Here is a 19,838-nt window from a genome sequence, read left to right on the forward strand (position 1 = left end):
GTTAACTAGTGATGACTTCATGAACTTCTTCACAAATAAAATTTTTATCATTAGAGAAAAAATTACCAGTAATCATCCCACAGATGTAATATTATCTACAGCTACTCTTAGTACCATTGATGTTAAGTTAGACTCTTTTTCTCCAATTGATCTTTCTGAGTTAACTTCAATAATTACTTCCTCCAAACCATCAACGTGTCTTTTAGACCCCATTCCTACAAAACTGCTCAAAGAAGTCCTGCCATTGATTAATTCTTCGATCTTAAATATGATCAACCTATCTCTAATGGTCGGCTATGTACCACAGGCCTTCAAGCTGGCTGTGGTTAAACCTTTACTCAAAAAGCCATCTCTAGACCCAGCAGTCTTAGCTAATTATAGGCCAATCTCCAACCTTCCTTTCATATCAAAAATCCTTGAAAGAGTAGTTGTCAAACAGCTAACAGATCATCTGCAGAGGAATGGTTTATTTGAAGAGTTTCAGTCAGGTTTCAGAGCTCATCACAGCACAGAAACAGCTTTAGTGAAGGTTACAAATGATCTTCTTATGGCCTCTGACAGTGGACTCATCTCTGTGCTTGTCTTGCTAGACCTCAGTGCAGCGTTCGATACTGTCAACCATAATATCCTATTAGAGCGATTAGAACATGCTGTAGGTATTACAGGTACTGCACTGCAGTGGTTTGTATCATATCTATCTAATAGACTCCAATTTGTGCATGTAAATGGAGAGTCCTCTTCACACACTGAGGTTAATTATGGAGTTCCACAGGGTTCAGTGCTAGGACCAATTCTGTTTACATTATACATGCTTCCCTTAGGCAGCATCATTAGAAGACATAGCATACATTTTCACTGCTATGCAGATGACACCCAGCTCTATCTGTCCATGAAGCCAGATAACACACACCAATTAGTTAAACTGCAGGAATGTCTTAAAGACATAAAGACCTGGATGGCCGCTAACTTTCTGCTTCTTAATTCAGATAAAACTGAGGTTATTGTACTCGGCCCTGAAAATCTTAGAAATATGGTATCTAACCAGATTCATACTCTGGATGGCATTACCTTGGCCTCCAGTAACGCTGTGAGGAACCTTGGAGTCATTTTTGACCAGGACATGTCCTTCAACGCACATATTAAACAAATATGTAAGACTGCTTTCTTCCATTTGCGCAACATCTCTAAAATTAGAAATATCCTGTCTCAGAGTGACGCTGAAAAACTAGTTCATGCATTTATTACTTCCAGGCTGGACTACTGTAATTCATTATTATTAGGATGTCCAAAAAACTCACTGAAAAGCCTTCAGCTAATCCAAAATGCTGCAGCAAGAGTACTGACAGGGACTAGAAGGAGAGAGCATATTTCTCCTGTTTTGGCTTCCCTTCATTGGCTTCCTGTTAAATCCAGAATTGAATTCAAAATCCTGCTCCTCACATACAAGGTCTTAAATAATCAGGCCCCATCTTATCTTAATGACCTTGTAGTACCATATCACCCTATTAGAGCACTTCGCTCTCGCTCTGCAGGCCTACTTGTTGTTCCTAGAGTATTTAAAAGTAGAATGGGAGGCAGAGCCTTCAGTTGTCAGGCCCCTCTTCTGTGGAACCAGCTTCCAGTTTGGATTCGGGAGACAGAAACTATCTCTACTTTTAAGATTAGGCTTAAAACTTTCCTTTTTGCTAAAGCATATAGTTAGGGCTGGACCAGGTGACCCTGAATCCTCCCTTAGTTATGCTGCAATAGACGTAGGCTGCCGGGGGATTCCCAAGATGCATTGAGTTTTTCCTTTCCAGTCACCTTTCTCACTCACTATGTATTAATAGACCTCTCTGCATTGAATCATATCTGTTATTAACCTCTGTCTCTCTTCCACAGCATGTCTTTTATCCTGTCTTCCTTCTCTCACCCCAACCGGTCGCAGCAGATGGCCGCCCCTCCCTGAGCCTGGTTCTGCCGGAGGTTTCTTCCTGTTAAAAGGGAGTTTTTCCTTCCCACTGTCGCCAAAGTGCTTGCTCATAGGGGGTCATATGATTGTTGGGTTTTTCTCTGTATCTATGAAGCGCCTTGAGGCGACTTTTGTTGTGATTTGGCGCTATATAAATAAAATTGAATTGAATTGAATTGAAATTACAGAGAGTGCCTAGTACTATGAAATCTTTAACAGAGCCGGATTAATCGAGGTTTTGTATGTGAGGAGAAGGGCTTTAAATTCATCCAGTTTCATTTGTATAGCACCAAATCACAACAAATCACCATTTTTTTTTTAATTATTATTTTTTTGAGTCTTGGCTGTCGTTTGTTTTGTTCTATGTCAAGTACATCCCAGACTGCTTCAATAATGTTGAAATCGTGGCATCAGAAGTCCACGCTCTGGGTAGTTCCTAACTGGTGGTGCTCCATTGTGTGTTTGTCTATCAGATATGCTTTTAGTACATTGTTAGTGTGTTTGGGATCATTGTCAAGCTGAAAAATGTAGCAGTTGAGATGGTTGATCAAAATCGGATCCTTTTCTGTGTTCATAATTCCACCAATTTTGTCAAGAGCCACAACTCCACCGGTCTAAATACAGCACCAACCCATCACAGAGCCTCCGCTGTGTTTTACAGATGGCTGTAGACACTCACTGTTGTACCTCTCTCCTGACCTCCTCTGTACATATTCTGATGAGGACTTGAAGGATTTGAAGCTAAAATTTCAAATTTGCATTCATTACTCCATAAGACCTGGTGCCACTGGTCCAGTCCAGTTCTTGTGTAATTTGACATACTAAAGCCTTTTCTCCTTGTTTCCCCTCCTTAAGAATGGCTTCTTGAGAGCCACCCTTCCATTGAGACTATTTCTGATCAGGCTTTAGTCAACAATTGATGAATCCACTGAGGGATCAGGTCCATCCCTCAGGTCCTGTGTCAGGTCTTTGCTGGATTTTTTCCTATTTTCTCCGGACATGACTTTCAGATACTGTTCATCAGCTAGAGATACCGTTAAGCCACTTGTCCAATTTGCTCAGGCACAGGGACTGGACCTGACCAAAGCAGTCAATCTATAAAGAAAAGCTTTGAAAGGCATTCAGAAAGCCTGCAGAACAATTGCTCAAGACCACATTAAAATTTACAACAAAGTTTGGGTTCTTGCAAGCAAAATATAAAGAAACAGTTGGCTCAAGACTTTTAAAGAGCACTGTATCTTCACTCTTCAGAGATGATTTTCTATATATCAAGAGCTTAATTTTCAGGTTAAATAAGTGTTTAAAAAAACAGATTACTGAAGGCTACTCATAGATGTACAAAACACAGCCCTACCACACTCTTTTAAAGACAGAAAACACTCCTCAACAGCAGTCAATTAAACAGTGCTAACAGCAGTCTTCAGTGAAAGACAGAAAGACAAGACAGCAGGTCAATGTCACAGTTTAATTACAGTAAGCCAATGCTGTTTTCACAGCAGAGGAAAGATTCTATAGATAATGTCTATTAATCTGAGTAGTTGTAAATACCAATTAAAAGTCATGTAGAACAATTGTTTATTAAGTCACAATATAAAGAGAAGCAGACAGTGGATGTGCATAGGTACAACAGAGTAACACTATTATTTAACATATTGTCTAAAAGTTGTCCAAGACCTGAGATTAGATACTCAGACACAAGCCTGCACTTCTCAGACACCTTCAGTGTGTACTTTTGGAAATAGATAACAAGCATACAGATTATATTTTTTGTACTCATATAAACAAATGCTCACTGCAGTATACAATAGTTGAAACCACATGCAAATACACACTCACACGTAGACACACAAAGGCTTGTTTTTGTTAATCAGCGGCCTATTAAGCCAAATTAGTATGGAAAGCACATCTAAAAGGGAAAGCTAATTTATCCAAGGATGTACAGAATAATCAAAAGATACAATATGTCATATGGATATACGCTACTATTCTGTTTCTCGACAAGATATGTTTCTATGGGTTTAAGCGCTAAGCGTTTTGTGTATTAACAATTATTAACAAGCTGTCATGCACTGTTGCTCAGCTTATATGGATACCCTTTTTTGCTTTAATAGGGATGGGTATTGTTAGGATTTTATATCAATGCTCTTATTGATGCTCCATGCCATGTGATAGTGAAAAAGAGTGTTTGACACAGTGGTAAAAGTTTTTTTTTTGTCTCAGCTTTATGTAAAGGAAGTGTTTGGTAGTCCACCTCCACCACCCAGAGCTGTGGTAATCACCCTGGAATTCAAAATATTAACAAACATAAATTATTTAAGGTTGTCACTGAATCCAAATTAAGCCAATTTTATATGATCAAACCTAGTGGGGTTTGACCCCACACCCACCTTGATCTAGATCTGTCTGTCTGAAATGTCTGTTGTCTGAGATTGTAGCCAAGTTTACAAATTTGAAGATAGAACAAATGATGGCACAGCGTCTGCCTGCATTAAGACATTTCAATCAGCCTAAGAAGCCACTGTTACAACATGGACTTTTATTTGCTTTTTAGTTGCACAAGCTTTGATTGTGCTTTCATTTAGAAGGCTCAAAAAACAAAACAAAACATCTTTTACTCCACCTTGGTTTTCTCTACCAATATTTCACCCCTTTTCTATCTGTTGTATCAGCCCAAGAGGATGGGGTGCAGCTCCACATACACTTTCAACACTGAAGCCCCTCGCACCATTGAGCATTGGAATTTTTTTTAAACTTGGCAACAGCCCTCTGACACTCTTTGTTCCTTAGCTCATGTTCCCTTATGTAGTTGTTGAGAGAGGATTTGATTTTAGCATCTGACTACAGTCCACTGACGAAGCTTTGGCTACTGCTTGGAACTATTTGCATTTACAAAATTGCTAAAATCCATGCCAACTGTATTCCAAGGTTCATAACTACAGTTAGCTCCATATATATTTGGACTCTGACACAAGTTTTTTTTTTTTAAACTTGTTTATTGAAACATATTCCAATTTTAGTTATATATTGGATATGGATATGATTTTTAGACTCTCAGCTTTCATTTGGGGTTACCTACATTCAAATTGGATGAAGGGATTAGGAGTTTCAGCTCCTTAACACGTTTTTAAAGGGTCCAAAAGTAATTGGACAATTGACTCAAAGGCTATTTCATGGGCAGTTGTGTGTATGATGATTTGATTTGAGGTGTGGTGCTTTTATCTGGAAGATTTTGCTCTGAACAGAAAACATGCAGTCAAAGGAGCTGAAAGCTATCCTTAAGCTGCAAAAACAAAACAAAACAAAAAACGATCTGAGAAATTGCTACAATATCAGGAGTGGCAAAATCTACAGTTTGGTACATCCTGAGAAAGAAAAAACGCACTGAGCACTCAGCAACGCAAAAAAGACCTGGAAAGAAGACAACAGTAATGGATGATCGCAGAATAATTCTGCAGGAGGTAGGCGTATTGATATCCAAGTCTACCATAAAGAGAAGACTAAATGAAAGTAAATACAGAGGGTTCACTGTAATGTGCAAGCCACTCATAAGCCTCAAGAATAGAAAGACTAGGTTGAACTTTGCTAAAACACATCTTAAAAAAAGCCAGCACTGTTCAGGAAAAACATTCTTTGGACAGATGAAACCAAGATCAACCTCTACCAGTATGATGGTAAGAAAAAAGTATGGAGAAGGCGTGGAACAGCTCACATTCCAAAGCATCATCTGTAAAACACGGCGGAGGCAGTGTGATGGCCTGGTTGTGCATGGCTGCCAGTGGCACTGGGACACTAATGTTTATTGATGACGTGACACAGGACAGAAGCTGCTGAATTCTGAAGTGTTCAGAATCATACTGTCTGCTCAAATCCAGGCAAATGCAGTCAAATTGATTGGGAGGCATTTCATAATAGACATAATTGACAATGACCCAAAATATACAGTCAAAGCAACCCAGGAGTTTATTAAAGCAAAGAAGTAGAATATTCTTCAATGGCCAAGGTAGTCACCTGATCTTAATCTAATTGAGTATGCGTTTCACTTGTTGAAGACTAAACTTTGGACAGAAAAGCCCACAAACAAACAGCAACTGAAAGCCGCTGCAGTGAAGGCCTGGCAGAGCATTAAAAAGTAGGAAACCCAACATGTGGTGATGTCCATGAGTTCAAGACTTCAGGCTGTCATTGCCAACCAAGTATTAGAAATAAACATTTTATTTTCAGTTATTTAATTTGTCCAATTACTTTTGTTCCCCTGAAATGAAGGAACTGTGTTGTCTCTGTCCAAAATTGTATGGATGTAACTGTTCATCCTGTAAATCTTTCTAAATTTTCCAGTTCAACTTTGTTTTTACACCCGGCCTTTGAATATTCTGCCCTTTTGCTGTATTCAGGCAGAGCAAAACCAAACATGATATCATGACACTGTCAGCTTAATCTTTTTTGGGCATTTTCCTGACAGCTACGTTATTCTTCCACAGCATGTCTTTTATCCTGTCTTCCTTCTTTCACCCCAACTGGTCACAGCAGATGGCCGCCCCTCCCTGAGCCTGGTTCTGCCGGAGGTTTCTTCCTGTTAAAAGGGAGTTTTTCCTTCCCACTGTCGCCAAAGTGCTTGCTCATAGGGGGTCATATGATTGTTGGGTTTTTCTCTGTATCTATGAAGCGCCTTGAGGCGACTTTTGTTGTGATTTGGCGCTATATAAATAAAATTGAATTGAATTGAATAAAAGAATTAACACATAAATAAACACTGTTTGTACAGGCACTTTGGTACTGACCGGTCAGGTACCGACCCCACTTTATTTATGTTTCCTTGTACTTATCCTGTGTGCTACCTGACTTCTCATTGGCTGGAGACACTGATGTGTATACAGTAGCCACCACAGTGAAACAAAGCCATGGATACTGACAAAGAGAAAAACTGCACACACTGAAGTAGCTCTATGAAACCACACAAGACAACTGTCCATCTACATCTCCTCAGTGTTCATCTCTGTTTCTATCCTCACTTTAGTCCCTTGTAATGCAAAACTGTGTATTTTGGCAGGACATAAAAACTGAGGATTATACACATGCAGCTGACGCAGGCATATCTCTTTCTCTCTTCTGCTAATCCTGTTTTATTTGCCTTGGAAAGAATGAGGGAGGAAGAGAGACAAAAAGACGAAATGAATATTAATTTCATCACTATGCTGTTTTGGGGCTTTCATCGGTGCCTCATCAGCTCCTGTGTCCAGCCGCACACACACACTCCCAAACGTGGTTCAATTAATGTTTGCAGAGCATTTTCAGTATTTGATTTAGCCTAACCTGTAGGGAGTACCAAATGAATATGGTATGTGATGATATATCAAGAAACTTAATAGCTAAGTTTAAGCTTTACAGCATTAATTATAATTGACAATAGTGTGCCTAATTTAGCAAATGTAAAGGTTATGAAAATGTTATATTCTCATACTACCCTCACCCCCTCACTCTTTCTTTCTGATGCTTAGAAAACTTACAGCACTGTAAAACTTAGCAGAACTCTGGTGGTTTTAGAAACTAAAAACTATGGTTAAGTAATTGATTGATGCGACTGGGCGAGTTTACTTTTCATTGTTGTGCGCAAAGTCTTCCCTGCATCACTTGTCTGTTTCCAAAGGGAAAGTTAAAATTACTCCCTTGACCTTAATAACATACTCTCTTGAAGGCAAGTTCAGTGATCCTGGTTTCACAGCTAAACAACATCCTGGAAAAATTATAGATGGGATTATCTCACTTACAATAAATGATACTTTGTGGCACTGTGTTGGACAGATTTTCCAAGTGAACGAGAATCTGTGTGCACAATTAAGAGCCAATATTAATGACGAAAACATCATGATTGTTTTACCATTTTAAGCCGTTGTGTAAACTTTAAACTGCATTATTTTTGATGTCAGATTTGAAGGATGGCTTTCAGAATCTTAACAGTTAAACCCAGTGTAGAAGAAAGCTTTGATACTCCCAAAAGACTTTGGCAAAAACACTTGAACAAAACTTTTCACCTTTAGATATGAGGCTGAATTAACTTAAAAAAGTGTCTATGAATTCTTGACAGTGCATTATGATATGGTATGATGATATGAGTGCATACTTTCGGACAGTTTCTCCTTGAAGGCATTTATTGTATTACAATTAGCTGTACAAACGAAAAGTGACAGAAGTTGTCTGAAGAAGGAAAAAAGAAGAAAGGAGAAGTTCAAAGCTGTACCCACTCTATGCAGTCTAGGGCTGTCCCAAATACCGTCTTTGAGGATTTGAGGCTTTAGTGATTGTCTGACAAAAATTCAAAGAGAAGACGGCTGCACTTACAGTTACATAACGACTTGCCATGGTTTATATTCTGACCTGTTAAACGTTATTATTATGTAGATTGCAGTTTGAAATTGATTAAAAGGGTACAAGCACATATATGAGTTCATTTGAGGTCATTTGTGAAACAACTTTTAGGAGGCCATCTTTGAAAGTTTTGATGTTATTGCAAACCAAAGACAGAATTTGGATGCTTGACATTTTTTGACAACTTGCTTGTCAGTGCAGCTTATGTAAAATGAGAGCTAGTACAAAGATTAAAGGTAATGAGTACAATTATCTGAAAAAGAGAGTTTGTCACAGAACTCCATGCAGTCCTGTGACAAACTAGACACTCCCCATTGTTCAGTAGTTTGTAGAACCACCTTTAGTTACAAGTTTACTGTATAACTTTCTCAGCCTCTCACATTGTTTTCGAGGAATATGGTCTGATTCTTTATTTTACAATGTTGCTTCGTTTATACACAGCTCTCTTAGTGTCCCACCACAACATTTTGACCAGGTTGAGGTCTGGACTTTGCCTGGGCATTTATAACACTTTATTTCATTTTAAATCATTCTGTTGTAGATCTCCTGTTGTGCTGGGGATACTTTCCTGTTTGATGCATGATTTTGGTGATATGATATTGTGACAATACTTCACTCACAAAGTATTGCAGTTTATCACCTGCAAACTTTATTTTATCCATTAAGATAATAATCTCGCTTCAATGTTTTTTTTTTTGCTTCAGGCATTCCAACACTGTCACAAAAAACTGCCATAAATGTTTCCATAACACCGAGTCAGTCTGTCTTTGATTGAATGGGGTCAAGTTAGTAATTGAATGCAATTTGTTTCTGATAATGCAGCAATTAAGTGTGATAGATTTTTGAAAATCACTAATTTGTTGCTATCAAAAAGTGGTTGTAATAACCCTTAAGCTCTAAGCAACCATTTAGTCATCACAAGTTGTGATCGGTCACAGGATGTGAAATGATTCAGTACAACCAAAAGGCAGCTGCTGTGTTTTTTTGTTGTGGTAAATACAGGGAGGTTACTTTGCTATTTTTCTCGTGTTACATGAACTTTAACATTTAACATGCTAACTAAAGTCCATAAAGTCTGAGCTGCATCTGAGATCTGAGATGCTCCTAGGTTGTTTTTTGGTATTTTTTATAATTTGGTTGTTTTTTTTTGGAGTTTCTCTGAGCATTGCATGGTCTGACCTTGGGATGAATTTACTGGGATGTCCATTTGAAGATTGTGACATTGTGTTACCTGAATGCTCTTGATTAGTAAACTGCCAAAAACCTCTGCCTTTATAGCTGTGCTCACACTTCATGGTGATCAATAGTCAAGTGCATTTATTAACATCACCTGGCTGCCATTTACTCTCTTAATTCTCATGAAAGCATCAGTGAACATTAAGAATATACTCAGTTTTTCACAGGACTCCACACATTTCTATGAAAACCTTTTCTTTCACATGATATTATTTTTTATTTTATGGGTGGTTTGTATATTTGTGCTGAAGCGTATCGGATTAAGAAATTAATATATTGGGAGTTACCTTGTCAGTTACCTTGGCAAAGATCAAAGCTTTTCAAGCATTTGTGTCAGCCAAAGGTTTGTATGGTTTTTAGATCATACGTTTCTAAAGGTTGCTACCAGACTCAGCTCATTGTCTCCATGCCGTCAAAATTTGGTATCAGAAGCACTTAGATAATCTTGATAACAACCACATTTCATACCTGTAAATAATAATCTGATTACCAGAAAGAGAACCAGAACAATTGCTTCAGCAGTTGCACTGTTTAAAATTTATTGCGATGCAAAGATTGCAGTCAAAAAAAAGAAAAAGTGTCCCCAGGTTTGTTGGATTATTTTTCGAGACATTCCCTCTCACAAGATACTAAATTCAGCACTTAGAGTGTATCACCAAATTAGCTGGCCTTTGCTTCTATCGCTGATGAGACCAGCGATATTTCAGACTGAGTGCATGTTTCTGTCTAGTTGGGCGAATGCAAATCCATTCATCTATAAGACATTATTACACTGTGTTACTGTGGAAGACCAGATGTAGAATCCTTTACAGAACAAGAGGCTCTGACTAGGAACTCTATATCGTCGTACTTTTTGCTTTCAGGAGATAGTGTTGCTAACAGAAACAACTCTTCTGCTAAAAAATGCCTGCTTTCATGGTGGCATAGTTGTGCATAGTTTATTGAGAGGCATCCTACCCACATTTAAAAAAATGTATGAGTTAAAAGTCTTATGTCATCTCTATCTCTGTGTCCAGTAAATTGCCTGTGCCTTATCTGAATCTTGTAAGGCAGTGTGAATCTCTGAGGTTGCTACAGGTCTAGTTTCGAGGCTAGCAATAACAAAGTTACCATAATGTACAGTACATGCTGCAAAACTTGGTCACGTGTCACCTGGATGACAGCAGCTCCACAAAAACAGGAAAATTGTAAAGTGAACTCGATGATGAAGTTGCTCATATGAGAGATCATAGCTGCTGTTTTAAGCAGCTGTCTGTCACGTTTATAAGTGCTGCTGATTTTCTGCCACTTAATGCCACCAGATTCTTTTCTTTTCATATTTCCAGCTTGGTTACAATGTGAACTCTGGGAATTAATACACATATGTTCACAGCCCAGCTCTACTGCCAAGATAAAGACAGGAGAAAAAGGTTTAACTAAAATAACATACGGTACATTGGGGCCTGACTTACTAAGTGGTACAAATTAGGATGAGGCTGTGTTCTTAAAAATGTGCCAGTGAGTACAGAGAACAGTACAATGAGAACAGTTCTGTAAGTGATCTATGGACAGTGCACTAATTTATAAATAAAGACACAACCAGTTCATTTCAGTCGTGCCCATCACCAGAATTGAAGTGTTGTCTGCTAACCAAAAAATATGCTGTGCAGGATTTACAGATGTGTTTCAGATTAATTAGAGGCAGCTGAAGGTGTTTTTAATATAAAGGCAATTTTTTTTCTGTCTGAAATTGCTGGGAACTTTGCGTGTGGGATCCCTGTAGACATCTGTTCCCTGGATAAATCTTATGGTTTCGATTACAGCAGGACTCAAAAAGAACATCTGTGTTATTACAATCCCACCATTAAAAACCTGAAATCTGTATGTAACAGATGTAGAAAAAGACACCACATTAATTACATCAGATCCTGATCCATCCCTGTGTTAATAAAGGGGTGAGGGATGAACTGTTACATTGCCGGGTGCTTAAGTACATGTGTTATTCATTTTTTTCCAACAGGCTGTGTGGCAGTGTAGGTAATATGAAGCCAGTTTGTAACATTCAGACATTAATCTGTCACACTTCACGCCTGTCTGTCAATAAACTGCCAGTTTTAAGGGGAAAAAAGCAGTTGCTCTGGGTGTGAAGACTACTGGGAAAAGACAGATTGACACAAGACATTTTCAATGTGTGCTAATCTGTGTGAGAATGTGACTGAAAACCTGAAACACTGCAAATCACTCTGGTTACTGTAAAAGGTAATTTGGTTACTTGTAAAACAAGAAACATCCTTGTATGTGTCTTGTATTGGGATTCTTGCACTCTAAAGCTGTGCTCTATTTCATCAAAATACCAATACTACTGAGGAGGAAGTAATATTTGGAGCTTGACCCTAAACATTTGGGGCAAGGGTGTAGTGAAACCTATATAACAGAGCCAAAGCTTAGGTCCAGTCACACAGGTCTAGAGACCAGTTGGCAAGCTCCTGGAAATTACCTACTGGACATTTTTCACTAGGGAAAATGTGCTGGCAGTTTCTCATAGCCCCAGTTACGCACGCCTTAGAGACCAGTAAGCAACCCCTGGCAAGCAGTGATTGGTCAGTGAAAAATGGGTATTCCCTGACTAGTTGTTGTCAGTGTAGGAAGTTACTTGCTGTTGCTAGCTAAAATTGGTTTCAAAAAGCTATATGGTGCTGCAACAAAAACCTGCCTGTGATCACTTGGACCACTAGTGGATTGCAGCGTTTGCCTGAAGTTTATATGGAAAATTTTGATTTTTCTGCAAACCCTTGCAAAGTACTCTCTAAGCAGCAACTATGAAAAGAGTGATGCAAACCAAAAATGGAGTATGTCTGCTTTCAGTTAAAGTTGTGCTTTTGGAAGTGTGTTGTTTGAGCAATAAGATACATTTTTTTTACCTTGAAGATGATGCCTTGTCTTTTATGATTTAGTTTTACTGCTCAGCTAGTAGTGAGTAAGTGAGTGGTTGCAGATTACAGGGTCCTGTTGCAGTCTGCTAGAAACCAAAGAAATCACTACAAGCTTTTTAGTGTAGCACCCTCTTTGTGACTGATTTCATCCAACGACAGCCAGCAAACTCCGGAAACCAGTCAACATGTGGTTGGGGAATACAGATTTTCCCCTGAGGATATATGCACCACATTTACAGCTTTGAGCGATACACCCACCCAATTACACACTTGTTCTGATATCGTCTCTGTCTCTGACTCCAAATAAATTAACATTCCTAGCAACAACTATCACAACCATGTTAGGTCCAAAATAAAACATGTTTTTTTTGTGTTTGTAAGTCGATACAATTCGCAGTAAATTGTATAATGTGAACATTTTGTAAATTAAGTTTATGTGATTCACTTAATGACTCTCCTCCCAAAATCTTGTGTTCTACAAGCAAAACTCCAATGAATACATCTAAAATATGGCTTCCATAAAAATACTCATATCCATGCCCTTTAGTCACAAAATTGACACTGAGCTTCTTTAGTAAATACAGCAGCTTTGGAACATCAGAAGATGGTCTTGCACAGACCATTTGGCGCAGACCATTAGTAAATCTGGCCCTAGGTGTGCTTTCTGTCAAAATATGACTTTATCTCTTTATCTGGACTCACAATATTAGATACTACAGCAGAGTTAGTGGGAATATAGTTATTGAAAAGAGATTTAATCACCTAATTGTTTGTCCACATATAAACAAAAACAAATAAACAAAAAAACAGATTACAGAACAATTTGGTGCATAAACCATGGTCTTTTTGCTCTTATAAAGTAGCATGTAAGGAAAGTAAATCTTTCATCTTTCCAGTTCACACAGCTTTTGTTAGAGCCTAAATACTGTTAGCCAGTTTCCTTTTTGTGTCACCCACTGACCAAAAAAATGGATATGCATTTTTTTTTACAAAATGCTCTACATCAGGGGTCTCAAATTCCAGTCCTTGAGGGCTGGTGTCCTGCAACTTTTCCATGTGTCCCTGTTGCAACACTGCTGAATACAATTAGTAGGTCATTAGCAAGACTCTATAAAACTTGACTGCATGCTGAGGTGGCAATTCAGCCATTTGATTCATGTTACAGCAGCTCATAAGTGAATGAACATGGTGCAATAGAAGTACTTTAAGAAGTACATTTTTCCAAACACTTAAATTTACTTAAATTTACTCGAGTATGGTTAGGGGTTGCCACTTCATCATGCAGTCAAGTTCTATACTCTTACCAATGACCTACTAATTTTATTCAGGTGTGGTGCAACAGGGACACATGGAAAAGTTTCAGGACACCGGCCCTTGAGGACTGGAGTTTGAGACCCCTGCCTTACATCTTGTCAGTCTACCACCTTTTCTAAATTCCAAAAATGTCGAAATGCAGCAAAACCATAGCTCACAAACTAAATTGCACATAATGAACACAGTTGAAATCTGTGGTTACATCTCCATTAAAAAAGTCAGTGATGAAAAATGTCAACAGAACGAGTGTGAGGAATATCTCCAATATGAGTTGTTGTCCATAATTGCCAGAAAAGATGATCAAAATGACTAAAACTCTTATGTAGCTTTAACAAAACTTTCAGTTCCTCAATGTTTTCTTGACTCCACATTTGTTGGTGTATTACTTGAGGACAAAATGTAAGTCTATAGTCTTTGCACCCTTGGTTAGTCATGGAATACAATATTGAATGAAGAGGTGACATTCCATGTTTCTAAAGCAAGATTCGTCAGGACCTTTGCCACTGATTTGTGCCTGATCCACAGAGCACCTAAACCCTATACCACCTTCTGGCTTTGCCAGCCACTGGGCTCCCTCCTGTGAGCACCATGCACAGATCTGGCTCCAGGGTGAGACCAATTTAACCCTGTCACAGGCAGGGTAGCCATGTTCCTTATTTATTGTTTAATCATATAGGTGTTTCTGATTTGTTTCAAGCTGGATCCCAGGTTATTACATTTACTGCCTCAAACTGAGCATTTTGGCCATCACCATCTTGTTTTTGCTGTGAGTCAGTGGAAATACTATGATGTCCACTAATCTCAGTGGACAAGCATTTCATTTCATTTTAAAGCCTATATATTCTTTTTTCTATAATCCTAAATGTAGTAGTGAAGACACATTTTTGACCAAACATGGTGAATAAACATAGCAAGAGTGAGCCAATGTATTTAAAATAGACTTTTTTAGTCCATCTTTACAACATTGTAGTTTCTCTAAAGCAGTCCAATATCAACAATGTCTACCATCACATAGTTGAGCAGCCTAGCACCAAGTCAGACGATCTTTTTTTATTTCCTTAAGAATTGTCCTTCATATCTTTCTTTGACCTAATAGTATTTCCACTGATGTTACAGCAAAAACAAGATAGCGATGGCCACAATGCTCAGTTTGAGGCTCCATGTCCTTCTCCAGTCTATATATGTCGCCCTTTCTGCCCAGGCTCTTTGTGGATTATATTACATAAAATAAAGATGCACACATTAACTATATAAAATGGAGTTCATTGTTGTGACTTTCAAGGTTATGCCAGTGATGTAAGTATGAGCACTTAAAATGATTAGGTTGTAACCTCTAAATGGGGTTCGTGGCAGTTGTCGAAAGAGCCCTCATCTCATTGACTTTTTGTCATTACTGTGTAACAAATGAGGCTTGTTCAACACCTTTTTCATTTCTTGAAAATTCGTCACTCTGTTGTCTGCAGTTTGACTTTTAGGACATTCATTGTAAAGAAAGTACGACCTTTATTTATTAATTTATTTTTGTTCATTGTTATTGCTGATCAACATTTCTTATCTTTGTGATAATAGCATTGTTGAAGAGTCTACCTCCGCACTCCTGTGGCTTTTTTACAACAAAATGCACAGCTTTGCCTCTGATCTTGTTTTTCCCGCAAGTGGGATCGAGCTATTTATAAACAAACATTTCAGAGAAATGCAGGTTAGCTACTTTCATAGGATTGCCTTGTGCAGAAATTAATAACCTTGACATTTACTTTTAATTTATAAATACCTCTTTTATGATTTTATGCTATAGCTTATGTATCAATTCGTCCCCATTTGTCCTAATGCAGTATTTTTTTTTCATCTGCTATATTATTTGCAGTATTTAGTTTCTGTCATTTTTATGAGTAACAACATAGTGATCTAGTCTCACATGCTATGGCCTTCTGTTACAGACAGACTTACAGACCCGTGTGAGCACTCGAGATGTTGTCAACAGCTTCAAGAAACAGACTGACCCTAGCTCCTACTATAGCACCAGTCCTAATCCCAATCCTGGTACTACCCCCAGTTCCAGACAGCGAAATGAGAGTCCAGAAAAAAGAACAGAAACTGAGGAAAATTCTGACTGCGGCAAGGTAAGTAATAACTACCATTTAATACTTATTGATATATAAATATTCAGTGTTTATGAAGTCTTCTAAACTACCCAGCTAGTTGTATACATGATCAAAGTGGAGATGCATTGACTTGTTTAATACGTTAAATATTGTACAGTATGCATGTGCTTAACTGTGCTAAGCACTGTGCTAAACAAACTAATATACAGCATTAAAGACTTGAACTGCTACGGCAGTCCATTGAGTCATTTTGCTTACTTGAGTTTTTGATGACAAAAAATTAAGCAGAGCTTAAATGGATGTTGAAATGTTGCAGTAAGATGAGCTATGACACTTACAAAAATGTAATATTGGACTAGATAACAAGGCCAGGGCTTTAAAACGAGAAGTATAAGAAAAGCCATGTTTTCTTTAAAACAAAGTTTCTGTCTTTCACACATAATTTTTGAGGTTTGTCATTTTTATTCATTATTTATTTAATTAGGGAAAAATAAAAACTAATTAAATTATACTAAACGTGTTTTCCATCCATTTTATTTAAAGAAAATCTAAATATGAGATTAAATGATATTCTTAATAATGGGGCTTTGCCAGTTGTTATACCAACAATTATTTATTTACTTTTTACGTATGTAAAAAAAATTTCAAATGGTCATTGATTACTGAATATATTTTCTTCTCTACTGCAGTTAACTGGCTGTGAAAATTTAATTCAGACATACCAGACAAGCCTTAACACTGTTAAATTTTACCCCTGCACACTGTGAGTCAATTGAAAAGACTTCAAACAAACTCTAATTGACGCTATATCCACAGGCTGTATCTACAGGCAGGCTGGTGAACTGCATGCACCTTTGGACTAAAAAATGCCCTCCAGCTGTGTAGGTCTGGCAAGAACAGTTAGATTGACATTTCAGACTTTTTATACCACCGAGCTCAGTTGACCTTATTCAAACAGCAGTCATTTTGAACAGCTGGGGTCAGAAGGTACTGAGGAAATGTCTTTGAATGTCAAACTAGTGTTCAACTTATATGTTAAAACTTCATATACAGGCTTTAAATTTTCACCAGTCTGAGCAGCAACAGACATAGAAACCTCCCTGCTTAACACATAACTTAATATGTTTTTAATTCTGGTAATAGGCTGAATATTTAAAATTGATGTGTCATTTTTATTAAAAGGAACTCAACATCAACATATAAGAGAACTCAAAGACTTAGAGCAATATAAATAATCAGGAATCTGCTATGGAATCTATTGGAAAAGTGACGATTGGATAATGAACAATGGGTATGGAAAGTGTTTCTGGCCTTACGGCTCAAAAACAATGGAAAAAACAACAACAACAAAAAAAACCACATAAATGACAAGTTTGGACACAGATTATAGGTTTCCATTCAGAGATATTGAAGAGGAAGAATTTGATTATGAAAAGGACTGTCAAGGTGGTTATTTTGCCACACACACTGAGAAAACGAACTTCAAAACGTTTAACTATGCAGAGCACAACATGCATGACCCTGAAAGTAACATTGACCCAGATACCCACTTCTACAATAACACCAATAATACTTGTGAGTACTATACAGATGACCAATTCAATATGAATATTAAAATGGCAAATGCATTGTCGGTCATACATTTCAATAGTAGAAGCCTGTATAAAAATTTTTCTAAAATTACAGAATGTTTAAGTAAGTTAAAAAAGTTTAATATAATTGCAATATCAGAAACATGGCTCGATAATGAGAAAGTTAGTGAAATGGGACTGGAAGGATACGAATTATTTACAATGAACAGGGTGAATAAAAAAGGAGGTGGTGTTGCTTTATATGTAGATAAAGTTTTGAAATGTAGTCTGATTGAATGTATGTCAAGCACCATAGATAACGTATTGGAATGTGTCACTATTGAAATCCATGTTGAAAAAGCTAACAATATAATTATAAGTTGCATCTATAGGACACCAGGTTCATGCCTTGAGACATTCAATGAAAAACTTGCTGCTATGTTTAGCAACCTAAATGATAAAAAAGTGCAAATAATTTGTGGTGATTTTAATATAGATTTGCTAAACCCAAATGGACATCAGAAAACAACAGATTTCATAAATACAATGTATAGTAACTCCCTTTTCCCTGTAATTATAAAACCAAGTAGAATAACAATTGATACAGCTACATTGATAGATAATATATTCACAAATAAAATTGACCATGAAATAGTAGGTGGACTTCTTATAACTGATATAAGCGATCATCTTCCTGTTTTTGCAATTTTTCAAAATTATTTTGGGATTAAAACTAAACAAAAGAATCAAATATTTGATATGATACGACATAGAACAACAAGAGCCATTGGTGCCCTCCAGGTGGACTTAAAGGAACACAATTGGAATGAGGTTTTTGCAAATGAAGATTCAAATAGTGCATATGATGCATTCTTATCAACTGTAATTTCACTATATGAAAAACATTGTCCTTTAATGAAAATCACTAGAAAGCATCACAGATCAAATAAGCCATGGATCACAAAGGGGATAGAAGATGCATGTAAAAAAAATAATCTATATAAGAGATTCATAAAACAGAGGACAAAAGATGCTGAAATAAAGTACAAGTTATATAAAAATAGATTAGTAAATATTATAAGAACAAGTAAGAAAGAATATTACCACAAATTATTGGAGCCAAGTAGAAGTAACACACAAGAAACATGGAGGATATTAAATAGTATAATCAAAAAGGGCTCAAAAAATAAGAATTATCCAGATTATTGTAAAAAAGATAAAGATATTGTGCTTGATAAAACTAAAGACATTGCAAATGAATTTAATGATTTCTTTGTAAATGTTGGCTTTAATTTAGCAAAAGAAATTCCAGAGTCAAGAAATAATAACGACCTAAATAAACACATTACTCAGAATGTGTCCTCCATGTTTACTGGTGCTGTAACTCATAGAGAAATAATTAACATTGTGAAGACATTTAAAAATAAAAAGTCCACTGACTGTTTTGGTATTGACATGATATTAGTTAAAAGTATTATAGAATATATAGTACAACCTTTCGCATACATTTGTAATCTGTCCTTTCAAACTGGTGTATTTCCCTCACAAATGAAAATAGCAAAAGTTATTCCAATCCATAAAAACGGAGAGAGATGTCAGTTTACCAATTATAGGCCAATATCACTACTCCCACAGTTCTCAAAAATTTTAGAAAAGTTATTTGTTAATAGACTTGATAAATATATTGAGAAGCATAATCTCCTAAGTGATAACCAATATGGCTTTAGAGTGAAAAGGTCCACTTCGATGGCAGTGATGGAACTTGTAGAAGGGATATCTAATGCTATAGATAATAAGGAATATACTGTTGGTGTTTTTATAGACTTAAAAAAGGCGTTTGATACAATTGATCATTCTATATTAATGAATAGACTAGAGAGATATGGCATAAGAGGGTTAGCATACAAGTGGATGAAAAGTTACCTGGATGACAGATATCAATATGTCGAATTCAATAATGTAAAATCTAAGCAGTTGAAGGTAACTTGTGGTGTTCCTCAGGGCTCTGTGCTGGGCCCTAAATTATTTATATTATATATAAATGACATATGTAGCATTTCCAAACTGTTAAAATGTGTATTGTTTGCTGATGATACCACTCTGTACTGCTCAGGTAAAAACCTAGAACAGCTTCTGACTACAGCGGAAAAGGAGTTAAATATATTAAAAAACTGGTTTGATGTAAATAAGTTATCATTAAATATAAAGAAAACAAATTTGATTATTTTTGGCACTAGACAAATGAAAAATGTATCTAAAATCAGGGTTAATGGAATTGAAATTGAAAGAGTGTACGAAAATAAATTTCTTGGAGTGATGATTGATGATAAGCTGAGCTGGAAGTCTCATATAAACCATGTGAAAACAAAAATGTCAAAAACCATTGCTA

The 19,838-nt window shown here is 36.9% G+C and overlaps 1 protein-coding gene across 1 annotated transcript in view; it reads left to right on the top strand.

Moving 5' to 3' along the window:
• Positions 1–19,838, top strand: part of zbbx (zinc finger, B-box domain containing) — a 79,816-nt gene that overhangs the window by 18,386 nt on the left and 41,592 nt on the right. The window contains exon 8 of the mRNA XM_084950979.1: positions 15,714–15,896. Within this exon, the coding sequence (XP_084807105.1) occupies positions 15,714–15,896 (183 nt within the window). The remainder of the gene's footprint in view (positions 1–15,713; positions 15,897–19,838) is intronic.

Source organism: Perissodus microlepis, chromosome 14 (genome assembly GCF_051167445.1).
Source record: "Perissodus microlepis isolate ML-2025 ecotype Zambia chromosome 14, ASM5116744v1, whole genome shotgun sequence".
NCBI lineage: Eukaryota > Metazoa > Chordata > Actinopteri > Cichliformes > Cichlidae > Perissodus > Perissodus microlepis.